The sequence below is a fragment of the Hypoxylon trugodes genome (genome assembly GCF_022578975.1).
Source record: "Hypoxylon trugodes strain CBS 135444 unplaced genomic scaffold F4822scaffold_1, whole genome shotgun sequence".
NCBI lineage: Eukaryota > Fungi > Ascomycota > Sordariomycetes > Xylariales > Hypoxylaceae > Hypoxylon > Hypoxylon trugodes.
In genome coordinates, this window is record NW_026250016.1 from 913,660 (window position 1) to 929,873 (window position 16,214).

At 45.0% G+C, this 16,214-nt stretch overlaps 6 protein-coding genes across 6 annotated transcripts; 3 read left to right on the forward strand and 3 right to left on the reverse strand.

Annotated features, from left to right (window-relative positions):
• Positions 1-1,755: 1,755 nt before the first annotated feature.
• On the forward strand, positions 1,756-4,781 carry F4822DRAFT_439427 (HET-domain-containing protein; the record flags this gene model as incomplete). Its single annotated transcript, XM_051462637.1, has 2 exons — positions 1,756-3,310; positions 3,421-4,781. The coding sequence occupies 2 exons, from the start codon at positions 1,756-1,758 to the stop codon at positions 4,491-4,493; spliced, it is 2,628 nt and encodes an 875-aa protein (XP_051319112.1). The 3' UTR covers positions 4,494-4,781.
• An 871-nt stretch (positions 4,782-5,652) lies between these two features.
• On the reverse strand, positions 5,653-8,361 carry F4822DRAFT_9054 (uncharacterized protein). The gene is made up of 2 exons (XM_051464146.1): positions 6,305-8,361; positions 5,653-6,188 (listed from the first exon to the last, which is right to left on the reverse strand). The coding sequence occupies exon 1, from the start codon at positions 8,000-8,002 to the stop codon at positions 6,365-6,367; it is 1,638 nt and encodes a 545-aa protein (XP_051319113.1). The 5' UTR covers positions 8,003-8,361; the 3' UTR covers positions 5,653-6,188; positions 6,305-6,364.
• On the forward strand, positions 8,362-10,686 carry F4822DRAFT_9121 (uncharacterized protein). Its single transcript, XM_051464154.1, has 4 exons — positions 8,362-9,362; positions 9,424-9,655; positions 9,722-10,129; positions 10,184-10,686. The coding sequence occupies exons 1-4, from the start codon at positions 8,721-8,723 to the stop codon at positions 10,414-10,416; spliced, it is 1,515 nt and encodes a 504-aa protein (XP_051319114.1). The 5' UTR covers positions 8,362-8,720; the 3' UTR covers positions 10,417-10,686.
• On the reverse strand, positions 10,468-12,819 carry F4822DRAFT_9027 (prephenate dehydrogenase). Its single transcript, XM_051464142.1, has 5 exons — positions 12,487-12,819; positions 12,076-12,136; positions 11,909-12,020; positions 11,709-11,857; positions 10,468-11,658 (listed from the first exon to the last, which is right to left on the reverse strand). Exons 1-5 carry the CDS (start codon positions 12,603-12,605, stop codon positions 10,768-10,770), a joined length of 1,332 nt encoding a protein of 443 aa, XP_051319115.1. The 5' UTR covers positions 12,606-12,819; the 3' UTR covers positions 10,468-10,767.
• On the forward strand, positions 12,820-14,239 carry F4822DRAFT_8894 (RCC1/BLIP-II). Its single transcript, XM_051464126.1, has one exon. It carries the CDS (start codon positions 13,034-13,036, stop codon positions 14,159-14,161), a length of 1,128 nt encoding a protein of 375 aa, XP_051319116.1. The 5' UTR covers positions 12,820-13,033; the 3' UTR covers positions 14,162-14,239.
• A 2-nt stretch (positions 14,240-14,241) lies between these two features.
• On the reverse strand, positions 14,242-15,962 carry F4822DRAFT_8972 (Rad9-domain-containing protein). Its single transcript, XM_051464139.1, has 5 exons — positions 15,742-15,962; positions 15,542-15,679; positions 15,338-15,482; positions 14,480-15,288; positions 14,242-14,424 (listed from the first exon to the last, which is right to left on the reverse strand). The coding sequence occupies exons 1-5, from the start codon at positions 15,853-15,855 to the stop codon at positions 14,266-14,268; spliced, it is 1,365 nt and encodes a 454-aa protein (XP_051319117.1). The 5' UTR covers positions 15,856-15,962; the 3' UTR covers positions 14,242-14,265.
• Positions 15,963-16,214: the final 252 nt, after the last annotated feature.

Below are 16,214 nucleotides of genomic sequence, written 5' to 3' on the forward strand. Positions count from 1 at the left end.
GAATTTCTAATAGCCAAAAATAAATACTAAGATTAAATAATATATAGAAAATTACCTAAATTATCAAAAAAATAAAGCATTAAAATATTCATCTTATAGAAAATTACAACCCTTAGAATTACCTTATATCTCATAGTAATCAATTTTTATAGATTTTATTATAAATCTATTTATATTAGAAGACTATAATTAATTTTGGATAATAATAAATCACTTTATCAAAATAACCTATTTTATTCCATTTAAATAAAGAAAATAAAAGGTTAAATATCTAATCCAAATCTTTATTAAAGAAATATAGAAAATATATAACCTATTTTTAAATATAGTTTCAGATAAAGATTCATATTTTATGTCTAACTTTTAAAACTCCTTCTTAAGATTATTAGAGATTAAATCCTGGATAAACACAGCATTTCATTCTTAAATTGACAAATAAATTAAATAAATCAATTAAGTCATTAAAACATATCTATGTGCTTTTATCAATTAAGAAATAAATAATTAAATAAAATTATTATTAACAATTAAATTTATTTATAATAATATATAATCTTTTTTATCCTAAATAACCCCTTTTTATATTAATTATAGATACCATTTTATAATAAATAACCCCTTATAAAAAAGATATAAATATTTTATTAATAAATTATATATTTATTAGATAATTAAATTCTATAAAGAAACTTAAATAACATTTAAGGAAATCCAAAAAAGGATAAAAAAATACATAGATAAGAAATAAAAGGATGCCCCCAAGTTCAAAAAGGATTAATTTATGATACTAAATAAGAAGAATGTCAAAATTAGAAAATCTGTCAAAAAACTCAACCATAAGTTATTAAACCCCTTCCAAATTTCTAAGATAATATCACCTATCATTATAAGGTTTAAGTTCCCCGTAAAATAACAAATCTATAATATGTTTCATGTCTCATTCATTAAGCCATACCATTCCGAGGATCACTCCTTATTAGACCCTATGGTAATCCTAAAGGAAATCAATAAGGCCAAAACAGTAGATGGATACAATATGAATAAGATCATAAATTCAACCAAAATGGATAAAGGAATAAAATATCTCGTCAAATGGGAAGGATAGCCAAGAAAGAAAGATTAGACCTGGGAACCTTATAAATACTTTTATAAACCTATTCAGGTATTTTTAGAAGAATTCCATAAGTAATATCCCGATAAGCCCAAAGACCCGCACATACCTTAAAAAGATCCGAGGCAGATCTAGAAGAAAAAGGAAGCAATATTATGATACCTATATCATCCTGATAGGAAACCATCATCAACACATATATAGATGAGAGATGATAGGCCCAAGAGGAAGCGCTATAGGCGCTATAATATACATAAGGCACCAACACAGCTCTTGGCCATCTCATATCCAAGAAGGGAAGCTATACTGAACATCATGTACTACTATCAAACAGCATAAAGAAGAATAGCTTCTCCTAAAAGATTGAAGGAGGGAGATACGGCACGCAGATCGTAAAAAGATTATAGCTACTCAATATATTGCTTTAACCCCATTTTGACAATCAAGAGATACCCGAAGGTCTCCAAGATGATCTTCCCGAGCCTCTTCTTAATGCGTATGCCGAGGAGTTACACGATAAATCCCTACAAGAAACAGTGGAATGGACAAAAGGAATCTTGTCTGATGAATCTCTTCGGGCTCTTCTAGACAAATCCAGCGGACTTCTGCCCGCTGGTGTCCAGCCTCGTGATTTGACTCCACAAATGCTACGCCATACTGTAGTAAAACATCAGATTGTTAAGAGTCGGGGTCTCTCTGCGTGTCGCCGAGTTATACTCGGTCGCCGGCGTAAAGCTCAGCGTGACCGGTTTCTTCGATCTCTAATTGACAGTCGTGACGAATCGGCGACCGGAAGCTTCCCCCAGGAATGTCTCAAAATATGGCGTCTATTATATAAATCAGAATTCAGGGATCAATTCTCTACGCTTAAACCTGAATATGATAAGATTTATATCATCACAGAGCAAGTTCAAGTTATTTTGCAGCATCTCAACGCAAGAGATGAGCGGTTTTCTTTTATATACTCCGCACTCGAAGAGTTTGTGAATGGGAACGACGGCATCAAAAAGGCTTGTGCCGGACTGGACCGCATTATATACACAGACCCGAATGAGCTCGAAGATGATGTCGCGATGGAAAAGTTATCTGAATTTCTAACTGAAGCGACATCGATCCCAAAGAGGGATCCGGCAGACTCCTTAAACAGTAAAAAAGCCCTCGATGAAATTATCGCGTCAACAATATACGAAATACTCAACGTATTTCAGGATATCACAGTTGAGCAGCCACCAATCGGTCCCGACTTATCCACGCGCTTCGAACTCTTGTGCGATTTATACACGCGGGCCGAACACGCAAAGCCGCGCCCTACCGTACAGGTGGCACCCAAGTCCCAGCAGGATAGCGTCAATGGGGCCGATTGCCAGTACTCGGCGCGCCTCAACTCCATAGCCGGTGAGGTCCGAGTCCTCAAAATCCTCCCTAGTAATCTTTCTAAAGATAAACGCATTCAATGCCGCCTATTGGTATACAATCTATATCGTGATGGTATCCCAGAGGCTCTATCGTATGTTTGGGGCAAGGATTGGTCTAAGGAGGAGATTCTAGTCGACGGGAAACTCTTTAGGGTCACGAAGAATCTTTACAGAATCCTGCACGGTTTGCGCCGTCCGAATACCACTAGAGAAATATGGATCGATGCAATCTGTATCAATCAATCGGATTCCAAGGAGAAGGCAGAACAGGTTCGGCTTATGAGAGATATCTACTCTAAAGCAAAGAATACGGTAATCTGGCTAAGCGGCGGCCAGACGACAGATGGCGAACGCGGTTCGACAAGGAATCGTCCAGAAAAGTGGGAAAACCAAAGAGAAGATCCGTCCTTCGATATTGAGAGATGGTACCCTCCCTTCCCACCAGGGCTTGGCAGGATTGACATCAATCAATACGATCTTACCGCAATTCTTAGAGAGTGCCTAAAGTACTCTGTAAATGATCCATGGAATGAAGAACAATGGGTCCTCTACCTAATGCTCGGTCGCTGTGTGAGCTTAATCCAGATGCACTCGTGGTGGGAAAGAGTGTGGACAATTCAAGAAGCCGCATGTCCGCCAAATGCGCCGATATTCTTCTTTCAGGGCTACTCTTTCTCATTCGAAGATTTTACAGCCGCGATGAATATTATAGTCAAGGGATCGAATAAGAACGAACACATTGCTAACCAAATGGACAACTGGCGTAACATTATAAAAAATCCTGGTGAGTACCTAGTTTACCCCGACGACTACATTGACGATGTCCTACTATACCTAGGTGGGTGCTCGATGCAGACAAGAATCTTATACTGACTCTTTCTACTATGAATTCAGACGTACGGCAGACTATCGATACGATAATCGGTACAGGCCTAATACTTCACAGACCGTCTCTATTTGATTATCGGCGCGGCTCCGAAGAAGAACGCCATTCTGCAGTGAAATCATTTCCAGTCTTATTGAAAATGGCGGAAACATATCGAGCCACAAACCCGAGAGATAAGATTTTCGCACTACAGTCCCTCCTGCCTCGCTGTCTGGGACTCCTTATAAACGTGGACTACCAGGAATCCTGCCAAGCCGTATTTAAAAGGGCCACAGCTCGATACTATAATGCATGCCCGTCGTTCGTTCTAATGGAGACGTATAGGTTTTGGTTTGAATCACCGTTGAGTGCTAAAGAACCAGTTGGCCCCTCTTGGATTCTCGATCTCACGTACACCGGCGCCTGCAATCATGGTAGCAAATTAGTTAAAGCGAAAGATAAGGTGACACTCGATGGTTTTATCGCCGAAAATGGCATTCCAATCCTTGAAATTGAGTACGGCCAGGAGGATATGCGTTTCTGCACCCCGAAAGTTCTATTTTGCCCAGGAAAATTTATCGATCAGATCTGTCTGGTTATCGAATTCCCGAATTTCGGTGATGCGATGAGTATTGCGCCATCCACAGCATTGATGTCTCTAGTCGTTGAAGTGATTACAGCTCGCGATTCGATACTTGACATGGCAACCGAGTCCAACCATAATAGCGGGATAGGAAGATTTCTTTCTCTATCAAACTTCTTCTTGATGCAAGAAAAAGAGCCACCAAGGCTAGAAAACTACGAAGAATACATCACTATTCGGAACGAAGAAATTGCTGGAAAGCCAATCTTTATTACCCAAAGGGGGTTAGTGGGGATTGCTACAGCGCCCGTGGAACCAGGAGATGTCCTCACATTGCCGCAGGACTCGCCCATATATCTTCTCCTTAGAGAAGTAGGGTATCCAGTCAATGGCTCGGATGACGAGCGACAACACCGGATCGTTGCCCGTGCAGCCGTTAACGACGGATTGGTTCATGGCGTGAGGGACCTTGAAGCCCTGGTTGATTTAACACCGAGTCGTCGCTTGAAAATTGTCTGAGAGCATGACTTCCACCCCCTACCTAAACTTTTATCTATTGAAACCCCCAAACCAAGATTTTTGATTTCTGGTAAACCTACAATGTGGAGCGAGTAGGGGGCGCGGGAAAGTTGACACAAGGGAAGCAGATTCCCAGTAAGGAGGACACTTAGGTTTCTATTTCTTCTTTCTTCTTTATATATGCCAATATTATGCGAAGAGGGGCTTTTCTTTTGGTGTCCCACCCGCAGGACATTTCACTTGTATCCAGATTAGGTATTTACGCAAGACAGATCAGATGTGGCTCAATTATTAAGGAGCTTGTTCCTAGTCCTCGGCATTGATACTAATGATCATTTCGCCAAATTGCATCATTTGAACCTAGACGCGATAATCACAATGACGAGACGACGCCTTCAATCCTTTGAATACGGACCGCCACGCCAGACGTTAGCGCAAAGTAATTCTGCACTTCAAACAAATTGAACTTCCCGCATGATCCTGCTTTAACTCATTCCAAATTGGAGCGTCGCCACTAATCTCCCCTCAACCAATGCTGATGTTCGCAACTTCGGCCATGCCTAAAGGTTCAATCAAGACAGGACTAGGCATTGTGATGTGGCCCCCGCCTGCTCTTTACGCATCCACTCATATGGACAGCGCCTACCTAGGGAGGTATAACACTCCAAGACTTAGAGCTGTCGCTAAGAGACATTTAATTCAACAAAAAAGGTCTGATGAGGCTGATTAACTTTTTCTGCACATATGAACCCATCATAAGATCCCTACTATCTCACAATAGGGGTAAGAAGTACCCACATTGGAAGGGGGTGGCGTCCATATGGGAGTAGGTAGAACATTATTAGAATCTCAAAGGTAGCAAAATCCTTCCTAGCTCCCATTTCCTACGTGAGGTTGGAATATGCGGTGACTTCTTGACTTCGTAACGCTTCTTGAAAATGTTTTCGCTAAGCAGTCATAAGGTGACTGTGTTTGCCCCTGTAGCAATACAATTTAACTTCCAGAATACCAAGTTGCACTTGACGGGCCCTTTTATCGTTCAATAAATTTACTTTGGGGTTAGTGATTCCGTATAAACTCTGTAGCATATTCATGCAGCAAGCATGCGTTAGCATCGAACGATATAAATTTTGGGCATAGTACAGAAGGAAGTCGTAGGTAGATAGCTCGCCGGAGAAGCGTTCATATTTAAATTGATTCGTTACGGTCAATATCTTCATTCGTTTCTCTTTTATGCCTAATCACATCTCGTACACCTCCTAAATACCTAGGTATCAATACCAGACCAACCTTCAATACCCATGCCATTTCAGTTATCATATTTCATTCCGGGCCAAGATACCTAGGTACTGCATAGTATCATCAACAGCGCCCACAAGAATAAATTCTACGAACCTATACGGTCATTGCGGTCCTCCTCGACCGAGGACAGGTAAGTGTATTGCTATTCAGCGCATATAACTTCTCGAATAACGACTTGCTTACCATTCGTATAGCTCTGACGTGGTCTGTCTCGGATCTACTACTGCCACAGCCACCACCGCCAGTAATCAACATCACCATCCCGGTAGTGCCGGTGGGGGGTACAGCGACTATGTCGGAGTTTATTTGTGAATAGACGCCGTGGCTTCAAGAGAAGGTGAAGGAGGCCTCTAGGAAATTCCGAAAGGGGGGAAAGGAAGTTATTAATGCTGGCTATTATTACTAGATGTCAGCAAATCAAGTTGACTATTGGCAAAAGTTACCATGTACTAAGAATGGGAATGTGGATTCATTATTGTTCTTGTATTGATGCATTGTGTCGTTCATACCTCTGCAGCGACGGACTAGGAGTTGAGGCTTCTTACGAAGCAGTCTAGTGTAGAAATCTTTCAAAATCCCAGATCTTCCAACTCCTTAAGACCCTTAAGGAACTCATTGTTTTCTGGAGTTTGAAGGGTTTCGGGAATTTCGAAATGTTCCCACTGTTTCCCCGCGATAGTATCCGTTAGATCCTCCTCGTTCGGTACGTCCACTCCCGTCTTCCCGTCGTCTGTTGCCCCTGGAAGTCGGACACCTTGGTCCCACTTGAAGAAATTATTCCTATCCCATATCTCCTTGATGAGCCGTAACTCATTGCGATTATCTCCGAAATACGCTCTTTCGTGGGAATTTGTTGATAGCGCCCCGTCAGGGAAGTTGATGAATGCGGCCTCGCCATTGAGAGAAAGGGGCCTCAAGAGTTTCTTGACCTTCCCTAAGAAACATCTCATATCCTTTTCCATCCATTTATCCTCCCATTCCACCGTGACGTAGGTGTGATACACAGCTTGACGCCAGAAGAATGCGGAATCTGATGGGCTTTTCTCTTTCGCCTTGCCGCCCGAATGAATCCAAGTAACTAGAAATTCAACTCGTTCTCCAGCGAAAAGACGCCGAAAATTTTTCATCTCTTCCCGGATTATAGTGGTAATCTTCTCAATGTTGCTTCTTTCGTTGCCGAAAACGAAGGAGCTGTAGATGCTGTAGGTCCTGTTAGTAGGGAAAGCCCTTACGGTTTCCTCGGACCACTGCACCACAAGAGTTTCATGGAGGAATCGCGTAGACTTCTCGGGCAAGGAGCGTCGCTTGAGTTGCTTTGCAAGTTCCGGGTCTTGTATATACTTGTCGATGATGCGCTCGAATTCATCCTTCTTGCCGTCAAAGTATATGAGGAACCGAACTCCGTCGCCTGAGTTTTGACGAAGATCACACATCCAAGTACTATCAATTGTTATTCGAATAGGCCAATCGGTCGTGTAGAACTTGTTCATCGTAGCCATGAAGTCATCTGTCAGCACTGATTGAGGGAACCATTGGTACCTCCCAGCAACTACGTATTCGCTTTGCAATTTCTTGACGCCGAGCTTCATCTGGACTAACACGCCAAAATTACCACCTCCCGCACCACGAAGCGCCCAGAATAATCTCCCATTCTTAGAGTTACGGGCATCGCTGTCTTTCACGGTAACTAGCTCCCCATCTGCAGTCACGATTGTAGCTTCTTTTAGAGTATCGCTTCCCATTCCGATACTTCTCGTGAATGGGCCGAGGCCACCCCCTAGCATAAAACCACCGACACCAACAAAAGGGCACCTTCCACCATTGATGACATAACCATCATGTCGGTCGTTTATCAATGTTTTGTACACATGGCCCCATTGGCAACCAGCTTCCATGGTGACGGTTTTCGACTTCATGTCGAGTTGGGCCTTTTTCATCCTCCTGAGGTCCAAAGAAATACCCTCGTATGCGGTGGAATGACCCGCGTATGAATGACCACCACACTTAATAGTGATTTTAAGATTCTTTGATCGCGCCTCTTTTATAATAGCTTGGACGTGAGAAGCTGATTCGGGTTGGATAACGCAATTGGGTCTTGAGAAGCGAAACAAGAGATTTGGAGTTGCGACGGAGCGTTCGTACTCCTCGTCGCCACGGTCAAAGACCGGGACATTTTGCGACTTGAGAATTGTGATCGCTTCATCCATGGCGCGCAAATGATAAGTGGTAATGCGGGCGCTACCTAGTCGTCGCTCAGTCGCCGTTTCTCTTGGTGGGACTCCGAGCCCCTTCTCGTGTTTACGAGCCGCGAAGTCGGCTTCTTGATATGCCTCGAGTACCTCACTGTTGGCTTCGTCTTAACTTGCCAGAAAATCCTTTTATTTTGTAACCCCTCATCATAATATCAAAAGCGCTAACCGCGCCATCCTATCGTAATGCCTAGGAGTAGCTTATTTTCGGCACTGGATCGCCGATTGACTAAGCAACGTTGAATTTATATGAAGATGCATGAGGTTGCGTAGATTGTTCATGTATTCCTCCCGTTCGGGCTAGGTGAAGCGTCACCGGTCCAGCTGAATAGGGTCACATCGTGAATAAGTATTGGACGAAACTTCGTTAGATGATCGTCGATGAAGCCACAAGACAAGATTAATTCTACCCAATACTACTCGCGCTACCCTTAGGGTAGAAGCCTGATGCTGTTATGCTGCCCAAAACTTATTGGCAATGACGTCAAACACTCAGCCTCGTCAACGCGACGAGGGCCGTCTTCATTACAAGCCCTGGCGCTTCCTCGAAAGCTTGTGGGCGTGCACACTAGTATATATCCCTAGAAAAGTCACCGTCTCCTATGTTATAACTCCTGATATCGTTGACGACACGAATTTTTGAATTTGCGTGGAATTCAATAAGCCAGTCGCCATCATGGGGATCCACAAAGACGCTCGAAACGGTACCCTCACCGGGGATAGACTCTCCAGATACCTCAAGGAAAACCCAAATATCCTCACCGAACAAGACCCTGACACAGGCCTCACGCCACTAGCAGAAGCGACAGTCGGAGGATTTGCCGAAGAGGTTCAACTGCTCCTCGGTAACGGAGCTAGAGCAGACGGGCTGTGCAAGAATGACGAGACACCACTCTTACTCGCCGCCTGGAAGACCGAGACCAATCGCGCTCGAATCATCCAATTACTCCTCCCAAGACTAACCAGCGAGTCGGTCGACAAGACATGCCCCGCCGCCAGGAACTATACGGCACTCATGTTTGCCATTGAAAAGGAGGATCTCGATTCTATCAGGCTGCTTCGGAATGCAGGGGCTAGCTTGACGGTGAAGAATGATGACGGCCTTACCGGGGAAGACATGGCAACGGATGCTGAGGCCAGGTCTGTTATCAGGGCGTTCAATCCGAGCGAAGAGCAGTCTGCCTACGCCAAATTGGCTTTTAATATTATTTCCATCCTTCTATTTATCGTTGCGTGGGCGAACAAGGCCTTGGATGGAGTCGTTCAGAAGATATACAAGCTGAACCCGGATTTGCGCTATGAGACGGAGATAAATAAAGTAAGCACATACTCCAACCAAAGCAAATATTGCGTAACGACTCACAAGTTGGGTGCAATAGGCCGTGAATGGCTCCGAGACGCCGAGTAAGGCTAAGTTCGTGGAAAATATTGGCAAATTTACCAAAGAGAACCGAACACTGGAGCGTTTCTTCAAGGGAAAGGAGGGCTATATAAAAGAGCTGGCACAGAAGGTCGTGGATTTGGAGAAGGACCCGAGCACAGATCTCGGCAGCAAGGATCTTCTTCCCAAGACAATTAAGGTCTCCTTGCACCAGCAAGTTATCTACTGCGGTCAGTATCCTAAGATTGGCTATGAAGGATGCTCTCGGTGATCCAATTCTAACAGACATTGTGTAGATGACAGCTCATCCATGAAACGCGAAGGCCGTTGGGATTCTCTAAAGAAGCTCGTCGAAAGAATTTCCCGGATCACCACGCGAGTCCTCCCCGAGGGCGAAGGTGTGGCATTACGCTTCATCAACCAAGATGTGGATAACTCCTCAAACCTAACAGTCGACGGTATCCTCGGGATCATTGGACCGATGTCATGGAAGCCAAACGGTGACACGGCGGTTGGCACGTTCCTACGGTCCAAGATTCTCGAGCCGTTGGTTTATAGCAAGTTAGAATCGAATAGCCTAGAGAGGCCGCTTCTTGTGTCTGTTATTACTGATGGTATGCCGTCAGATGAAGGCGAGACTGAGTTCGTGGATACCATCGCGGACTGTGGAGACAGACTAGAGAAGGCTGGATATCCTCGTGATAGTAAGCTTTCCCTTCCTTTCTCTGACATTGTCTACTAATTGTGTCAATCCGTAGGTGTCAAGTTCATGGTGGGCCAAATCGGAACGGGAAAGCAGGCTGCTAAATTCCTAGACGCAATTAGGAACAAGGCAGATATATCTAGTGTGGTATACTGCACTACAGATCAGCTAGATGCGAAATTCGCGGAGTTCCGTGAAAATGAAAGGAGCTTAGATCGATGGGTAAGTGTTACTTTTAATCCTATTAGTTATGTTGCTGCCTACCTTTTACTTATACATACCTATTAGTTGATCGAGACCTTATTTGCGCCAATCAAAGATCGTGGGGATTAGAAAGGATGATAGGTGTTCAATTATGATGAGCGACGCAACCACGGTTGGGTGGTATCTCTTGTTACCTGTGGCATCTATGATATTATACCTTAGTGAGAGGGACACATCAGATTGAAAAGGATTGACAACATACCTTTTACTATGGTGAGCCTAGGGGAATATGGTGTTCGGAGATCGGAGTATGTCAACAATCCTTAAATTATTAATTTCATGATACAATTGCAGGCGCATACCTACCTAGGTACCTATCCCTAGGATAATACAAGGCAATTAGCCAACCACCTAACACCCCTTAAAAACACCATCCTAATTCTTCGTACTCTCAAGCACAGCCTTAACCATCCTATTGCCGACCTCAATAGCTGCCGGAAACCTAGGCTCGAAGAACTTCTGCGTAATAACAAAACGATCCCTCCAAGTTTCGAAGTGTCCTAGGCCGACACACTCAGCCCATCCACGCGCCGCAAACGTGAACTCTAGGTCGTCGCTGCGGAATGTGTTATCTTCGACCGCAATTCGTAGCGCTTCATCTAATCGTTCCGGATCCCGAAATAGGTGTTCCGTTACACCAAGCCATAGCCGGAAGAGCGGGGTACTGCATATCATATGGTCGTACGGCACAGTACCTAAAGCGCTCCAACAGTCTACCATCGCTAGTAGACTGAGATGGTTATTGGGTAGGGGATCTTCTTTTGGAGTTTTGCCCAAACTGAATTGGTCGAGTACTTCGTCCTCGAGTAGCGGTTTATCAGCCCATTTTGGATCATGCTCCTTACCAAACACATTCTCCTTGGCCCGTAGCACGCGAGTTCGGAGCTGAGTGTGGTGACCGCCGAGCATAAGCTTGTATAGTTCTGTAACGCTTTTGGCGTACTGGTCGATTTGCTTCCGGGCCTCGGGGTTGAGGATAGCGAGACCAGCGTATACGTGCCATTTCTGACTGTAGATGCGCATGGTGAGATTAATCTTGACGTTCTCGATGCCGCCGACGTAGCGTGCGCCTTCCCATGGGAATTGTCGCATAGAATGCCAGGCCTTGCCCATACTGAGGAAGGCTACGTGTGTTACTGCTTGGGTGTCTGCGGTGATACGGTCGTGTTGGTGTGCTGTTAAATCTACCATCTCAGATTCTAAACATGCTAGAACAGCTTTGACCTTTTTTACGGAGTTGGAAGAATCACGATGCTGAATGATAACCTAAACTCTGGTAAGCATGGTTGACTCCTGAAATGGGAATCCAATATTACCAGCGGTTGTTTTTTTGTATCAACTTTTGGGCCGTGGAGTGAATGACACGAGATGATGTCTACGTCGGAAGGAAGGTGGTCTTCGAATGCCTTAATTTCAGGATCCTTACATGAGGTCTGTCCACCCACTATGGCGCCGAGCTTCGTTGCTGCGTCGACTCAGTAACAGATATCACGGATTCAAGATTTAGTCAACATACAAGGGCCATATTCAGCAACAACACGGCCAATAGCCGCAGCTTCTACGCTGTAGATGATATAATCACTTGCACGGGACACAAGATGACCATTTCGAAGAATTTTTATATTGGTCTAAATACCTCTCAGCATGGATTTCTTCTGAAAAAAGATAAATACATGTCTATACCCTGTCGGCAAATTCTTTCTTCAAGCTGTCATATTGCTCTTCTTTATCGCAGGCCATCACTCTACCAATCGATCGTTAGTCTATTCGGTGATCTTGTCGCAAATATGTCAAGCCTATTAATCGCATGTTAGCTTACAGTAATAGTAAATGGACTGCGAATAAAATATGATAATATGAAGAAGCTTCAGACAAAATTGATTAAGGTAGCTGAGAAGTTACATCATGGAAAGCCAACGACTAACCGGGGACCAAAATGGTTATCCCAGAAGCCGAGAGCAATGCTCGAGCCAAATGCACTCAAGTCATCATTTGCGAAAAGAGGGAAACGTATTAAATGGAATGTCGACTTACCGAAAAAAAGGTCGCGAAGACTCAGATAGGACAAGGAAGCCATGTCGCATAATTACTTACTTCCAGCCAGTATCACTAAGCCTTCGCGCATACATCTTTCCCATGTCGCCCATACCAATGATGCCAACGACGAACTCCTCCATGCCAGGAGGCACACCAGAGTTGCCATTCGACGCCATAGTTGTTGAAGCTTCCCTACCGCAATTGACAACCTATATGAAGGAGTGCCAGAATTATCACATTGTAGACTTGCGCAAACTGAGTAGTAAGTTTGGGCGAGGCTGGAAAGGTAATGTGATATTCGCCGCGCGGTGGTAATGCTCAAGAAATGGAGGAATGGAGAAGAAAATTTAGGTGAAACTTTTTAAGCTGAGAAAAAAAATTAGCGGGCTGGAAGCTTGGACCACAATTTGCAGTAACTAAGCCCGGAATAACACTAGATCCGTAACGCAAGTGGCTGGTGTGGCTTGATTAGGTGGGGCAGATTATGTGTTTCGGCGAACCCCACTATAGCTCCGAAGCCATCACCTACACGATCGCCCGCAATAGCTGAGTACATTTACGAAAGAGGGTGATTTAAGGGAAGTCATGCTGCATAGGGATTGAAATGGATGGCATTTTCGCGCTCGGCTCCAACGGGTCCGGCCAACTCGGCATACACCACAAAGATGATGTTTCAGTCCCGAAGCAAGTCGAGTTTGTGGGCGAAGCTCCTGAGAGTGATATTGTCCATATCGCGGCCGGAGGTAATCACACAGTACTTCTAACCGAAGCGGGGAAAGCGTACTGGGCTGGTGATCCGTCAAGCGGTGCATGTGGAATAGTAGACAACACCGACAAGGAGGTTGAAATATCGAAATTTCACGAGTTGATAATCTCAACCCCAAAGTCAGCGGGGTTTATTCGCCATGTAGCCTGTACGTGGGATTCGACTGTCCTGGTATTGGAGGATGAAAATAGTGGGGTTACTCTAGTATACACCTGCGGTATTGCTGACGTAGGGGCTTCAAGCACCAACTCAGAATCGTCGACTGCGAAGTTGCCGACTTTGGTCGAAGACTTCCCTCCTCCTGAAATTAAAGTCAAAAGCATTTCCGCTGGATTTAGGCACGTTGTGGTAGTACTGGATAATGGTGACGTCTACGGCTGGGGAAACGGGCGGAAGGGCCAATTAGGAGAGCTGAATGACACAGCTGATTCAAAAGGCGTGATACACCAACCCAAGAAAATCTCCGGCGTACCTTTCAAGGTAGCACAAGCTGTATGCTGCCAATACACAACTTGTCTCATCGGTGAACCGGGAGATGGTCGAATACTCGTTCTTGGAGCAGATAAATGGGGATTGAAAAGTTCAGCCCCAGCTGAGATACCCAATTGGAACACGATAAGTGCAAGTTGGGGAGGAATTTACGTCTTGCAACGAAACGGGACGCTTGTAGCCTGGGGCCGAGACGATCACGGCCAACTGCCACCTCCCGGACTTCCGGAGCTGGAGAGTATTGCTGCCGGTAGCGAACACATCGTAGCCCTCACTAAGGATGGAGATGTATTATCCTGGGGTTGGGGTGAGCACGGAAATTGTGGTCCACAGACTGAAAAGTTCGGTGATGTCAAGGGGCGATGGAACGTACTTGCATCATTAAAGAATCTGCCAGAGGGACCAAAGATTACAGCCATTGGGGCTGGATGTGCTACAAGCTGGATCAATATCGCGACAGATGGACTTTTCCTCTGAGCTACTATCATCCCTTGCCTTCATTATATTTCTCCTATAATTCCCCGCTTTCGTAGCTCGAAAGCAACCATAAGACCCGCGCATATGGCTATTCATACTATACCCTAATCGCCGAATAGACCAAATTTGCGGGCCTGCGTAAGTGGCTGTGTTGGATCAATATGTGAAAGCGAAAGATCCTCGGCGATTGCTGGGTTTTCGGGTCTTCCCTCTTCGGCGCCCTGATTCGCTGCGATGGATCGCATACTTGTCGCTGGAGCGTGCTGTGGTTATGTTAGCCATCTCAATATCGGCAAATTTGATAAAAGGTATACTTACAAAATCACCGCTTACGTCCCATTCAAGACGAGCATTCTCTTCCCCGTCTTCATCCTCACCAACATTCACCGGCTCCCATTGTTGCTCGTCGTCTTGGGGCACAAAGAGCGACTCGGATTCGAATGTGGCCGGCGGCGGTCGCTGAGACGGGCGATTTATACTTATGGATGGTCGAAGAGAAGGAACAGGATCAGGACGCAGCGCTTGTGACTTTGGAGGTGGTAGCTGAGGGGCCGGTGTTGGCGCGTGTGACGCAGCTCTACTAGTAGCAGCTTCTAATTGCGGCGGTTTCGGTCCTTTAGCACTACCACGGGCTTTCTTGGCCTTCTGACCGGGTGCTCCTCTATCGCCGACTGTCATCAAGAGGAATTCACATTTTATCCCGTCACCGTCATACTTGAGCTGCATTGGTTTCGACGGTATGGAATAATGCGCCGAGATTTGACTTCCAAGGAAACCTGCATGTTGGATAATTGCTCTGAAGTCTTTGACGCTGATGACGATATGCAATTTATCCTCTTCAACGACGAAATCCTCAAATTCATCTCGCTCGACGGTAATCGATGTGTGAAGAGGCTTTTTCAGGACTTCTTCCCCGTTCTTGACTTTTTCGGTGAAGCAGGTAAAATTGACGGTTTCGTCATCCTCGGAGTGGATATCGAGATATTCTATGCCGGGACCAAAATGATCCATAAGTTGGCGTAGAGTTCGAGACGGAATAGACCAATGGTTCTTGGCTTGTTCACTATCAAATTTGGCGTGGACGGGTGGAGTGACCTCAAAGGGTAGCCGATATTTGGTTGTGATCCCTATCACCCAATTAGACCCAAAGCCGAGAGTTACACTGGGTTTACTCACCATTCCGAAATACGATTTTGGCGATAAAACGACTTTTCTTGCCGGGCTCGTCTACTATAGCGACATCACAATGTTCAATAGTAGTATCTTTTTCCCTGTCATGTTGAGGGTCCCCACTCCTGACTCTGAAAAGGGATAACAAAGCCTAGAAGGACTCCTGTCAGACGGTGAATAGAGAGGTGCATTAGTAAGCGTGTGTCATACCCGACTATAAAGCTTACAGAAGAATTTCTCGCGGTTTTGAGGTACTCCCTCAAAATGATATTTGGAAAAAAAGCGACTGGCTGCGAAGGCGAAAGACGCATATGCGGACTTGGACAGGTTCAGAGTGGTGAACACTAACTAGGCGAAATGATTAACCTCAGTATGGAATCAATTGAACTACGGCAAAAAATAAAGCATACTCTATCCTTCTTAGCCTCAAGCGAGACCTCGTCGCTGAATTTGCCAAGACATGCCAGTGCATCTCTTAAGGCGCTGACACCCTCTTCACTTAAAGTGAAGTTTAAGACCGCCATGCTGAACGAGGCGGCAGATTAGTCGGTTTTCCTCAAATTAATGTTTTTCTTAAATACGAATGGCGTAAACTAATCAGAGCATTGACCGCCGTGTCGGTTTTACGGCAATCTAAGAAGTCCGATCTTGTTTAGGGCTGTTGTCAGGTTCCATAGATTCGAAATCTCATTCAACGATGTCGTTTTTCACCATTGTGAGAGGTTGATCCTGGCAAGGATGTTCAATGAAAATCAAACGCTACTGGTCGACTTTGGGATATTTAGTCGCGTTTTAAAGTTTGGCCCTACCGACGCGTCGCGGGGTAGGTGCTGGGGTGGTGAGGAAGCTCCGGCTCTATACAGTGCGGGTTATGAATGGTCTA

Bases quoted from the DNA above. Each gene is read 5' to 3' on its own strand.
- F4822DRAFT_9121 (XM_051464154.1), top strand. From the start codon at position 8,721: ATGGGGATCCACAAAGACGCTCGAAACGGTACCCTCACCGGGGATAGA. The intron at 9,363-9,423 runs GTAAGCACATAC...TGGGTGCAATAG, and splicing joins ATGAGACGGAGATAAATAAA to GCCGTGAATGGCTCCGAGAC. The intron at 9,656-9,721 runs GTCAGTATCCTA...GACATTGTGTAG, and splicing joins CCAGCAAGTTATCTACTGCG to ATGACAGCTCATCCATGAAA.
- F4822DRAFT_9027 (XM_051464142.1), bottom strand. From the start codon at position 12,605: ATGGCGTCGAATGGCAACTCTGGTGTGCCTCCTGGCATGGAGGAGTTC. The intron at 12,137-12,486 runs GTAAGTAATTAT...ATCGATTGGTAG, and splicing joins CTTAGTGATACTGGCTGGAA to AGTGATGGCCTGCGATAAAG. The intron at 11,659-11,708 runs GTAATATTGGAT...ACCAGAGTTTAG, and splicing joins ATACAAAAAAACAACCGCTG to GTTATCATTCAGCATCGTGA.
- F4822DRAFT_8972 (XM_051464139.1), bottom strand. From the start codon at position 15,855: ATGGCGGTCTTAAACTTCACTTTAAGTGAAGAGGGTGTCAGCGCCTTA. The intron at 15,680-15,741 runs GTATGCTTTATT...CATTTCGCCTAG, and splicing joins TTGAGGCTAAGAAGGATAGA to TTAGTGTTCACCACTCTGAA. The intron at 15,289-15,337 runs GTGAGTAAACCC...ATTGGGTGATAG, and splicing joins CAAAATCGTATTTCGGAATG to GGATCACAACCAAATATCGG.
- F4822DRAFT_8894 (XM_051464126.1), top strand. From the start codon at position 13,034: ATGGATGGCATTTTCGCGCTCGGCTCCAACGGGTCCGGCCAACTCGGC.
- F4822DRAFT_9054 (XM_051464146.1), bottom strand. From the start codon at position 8,002: ATGGATGAAGCGATCACAATTCTCAAGTCGCAAAATGTCCCGGTCTTT.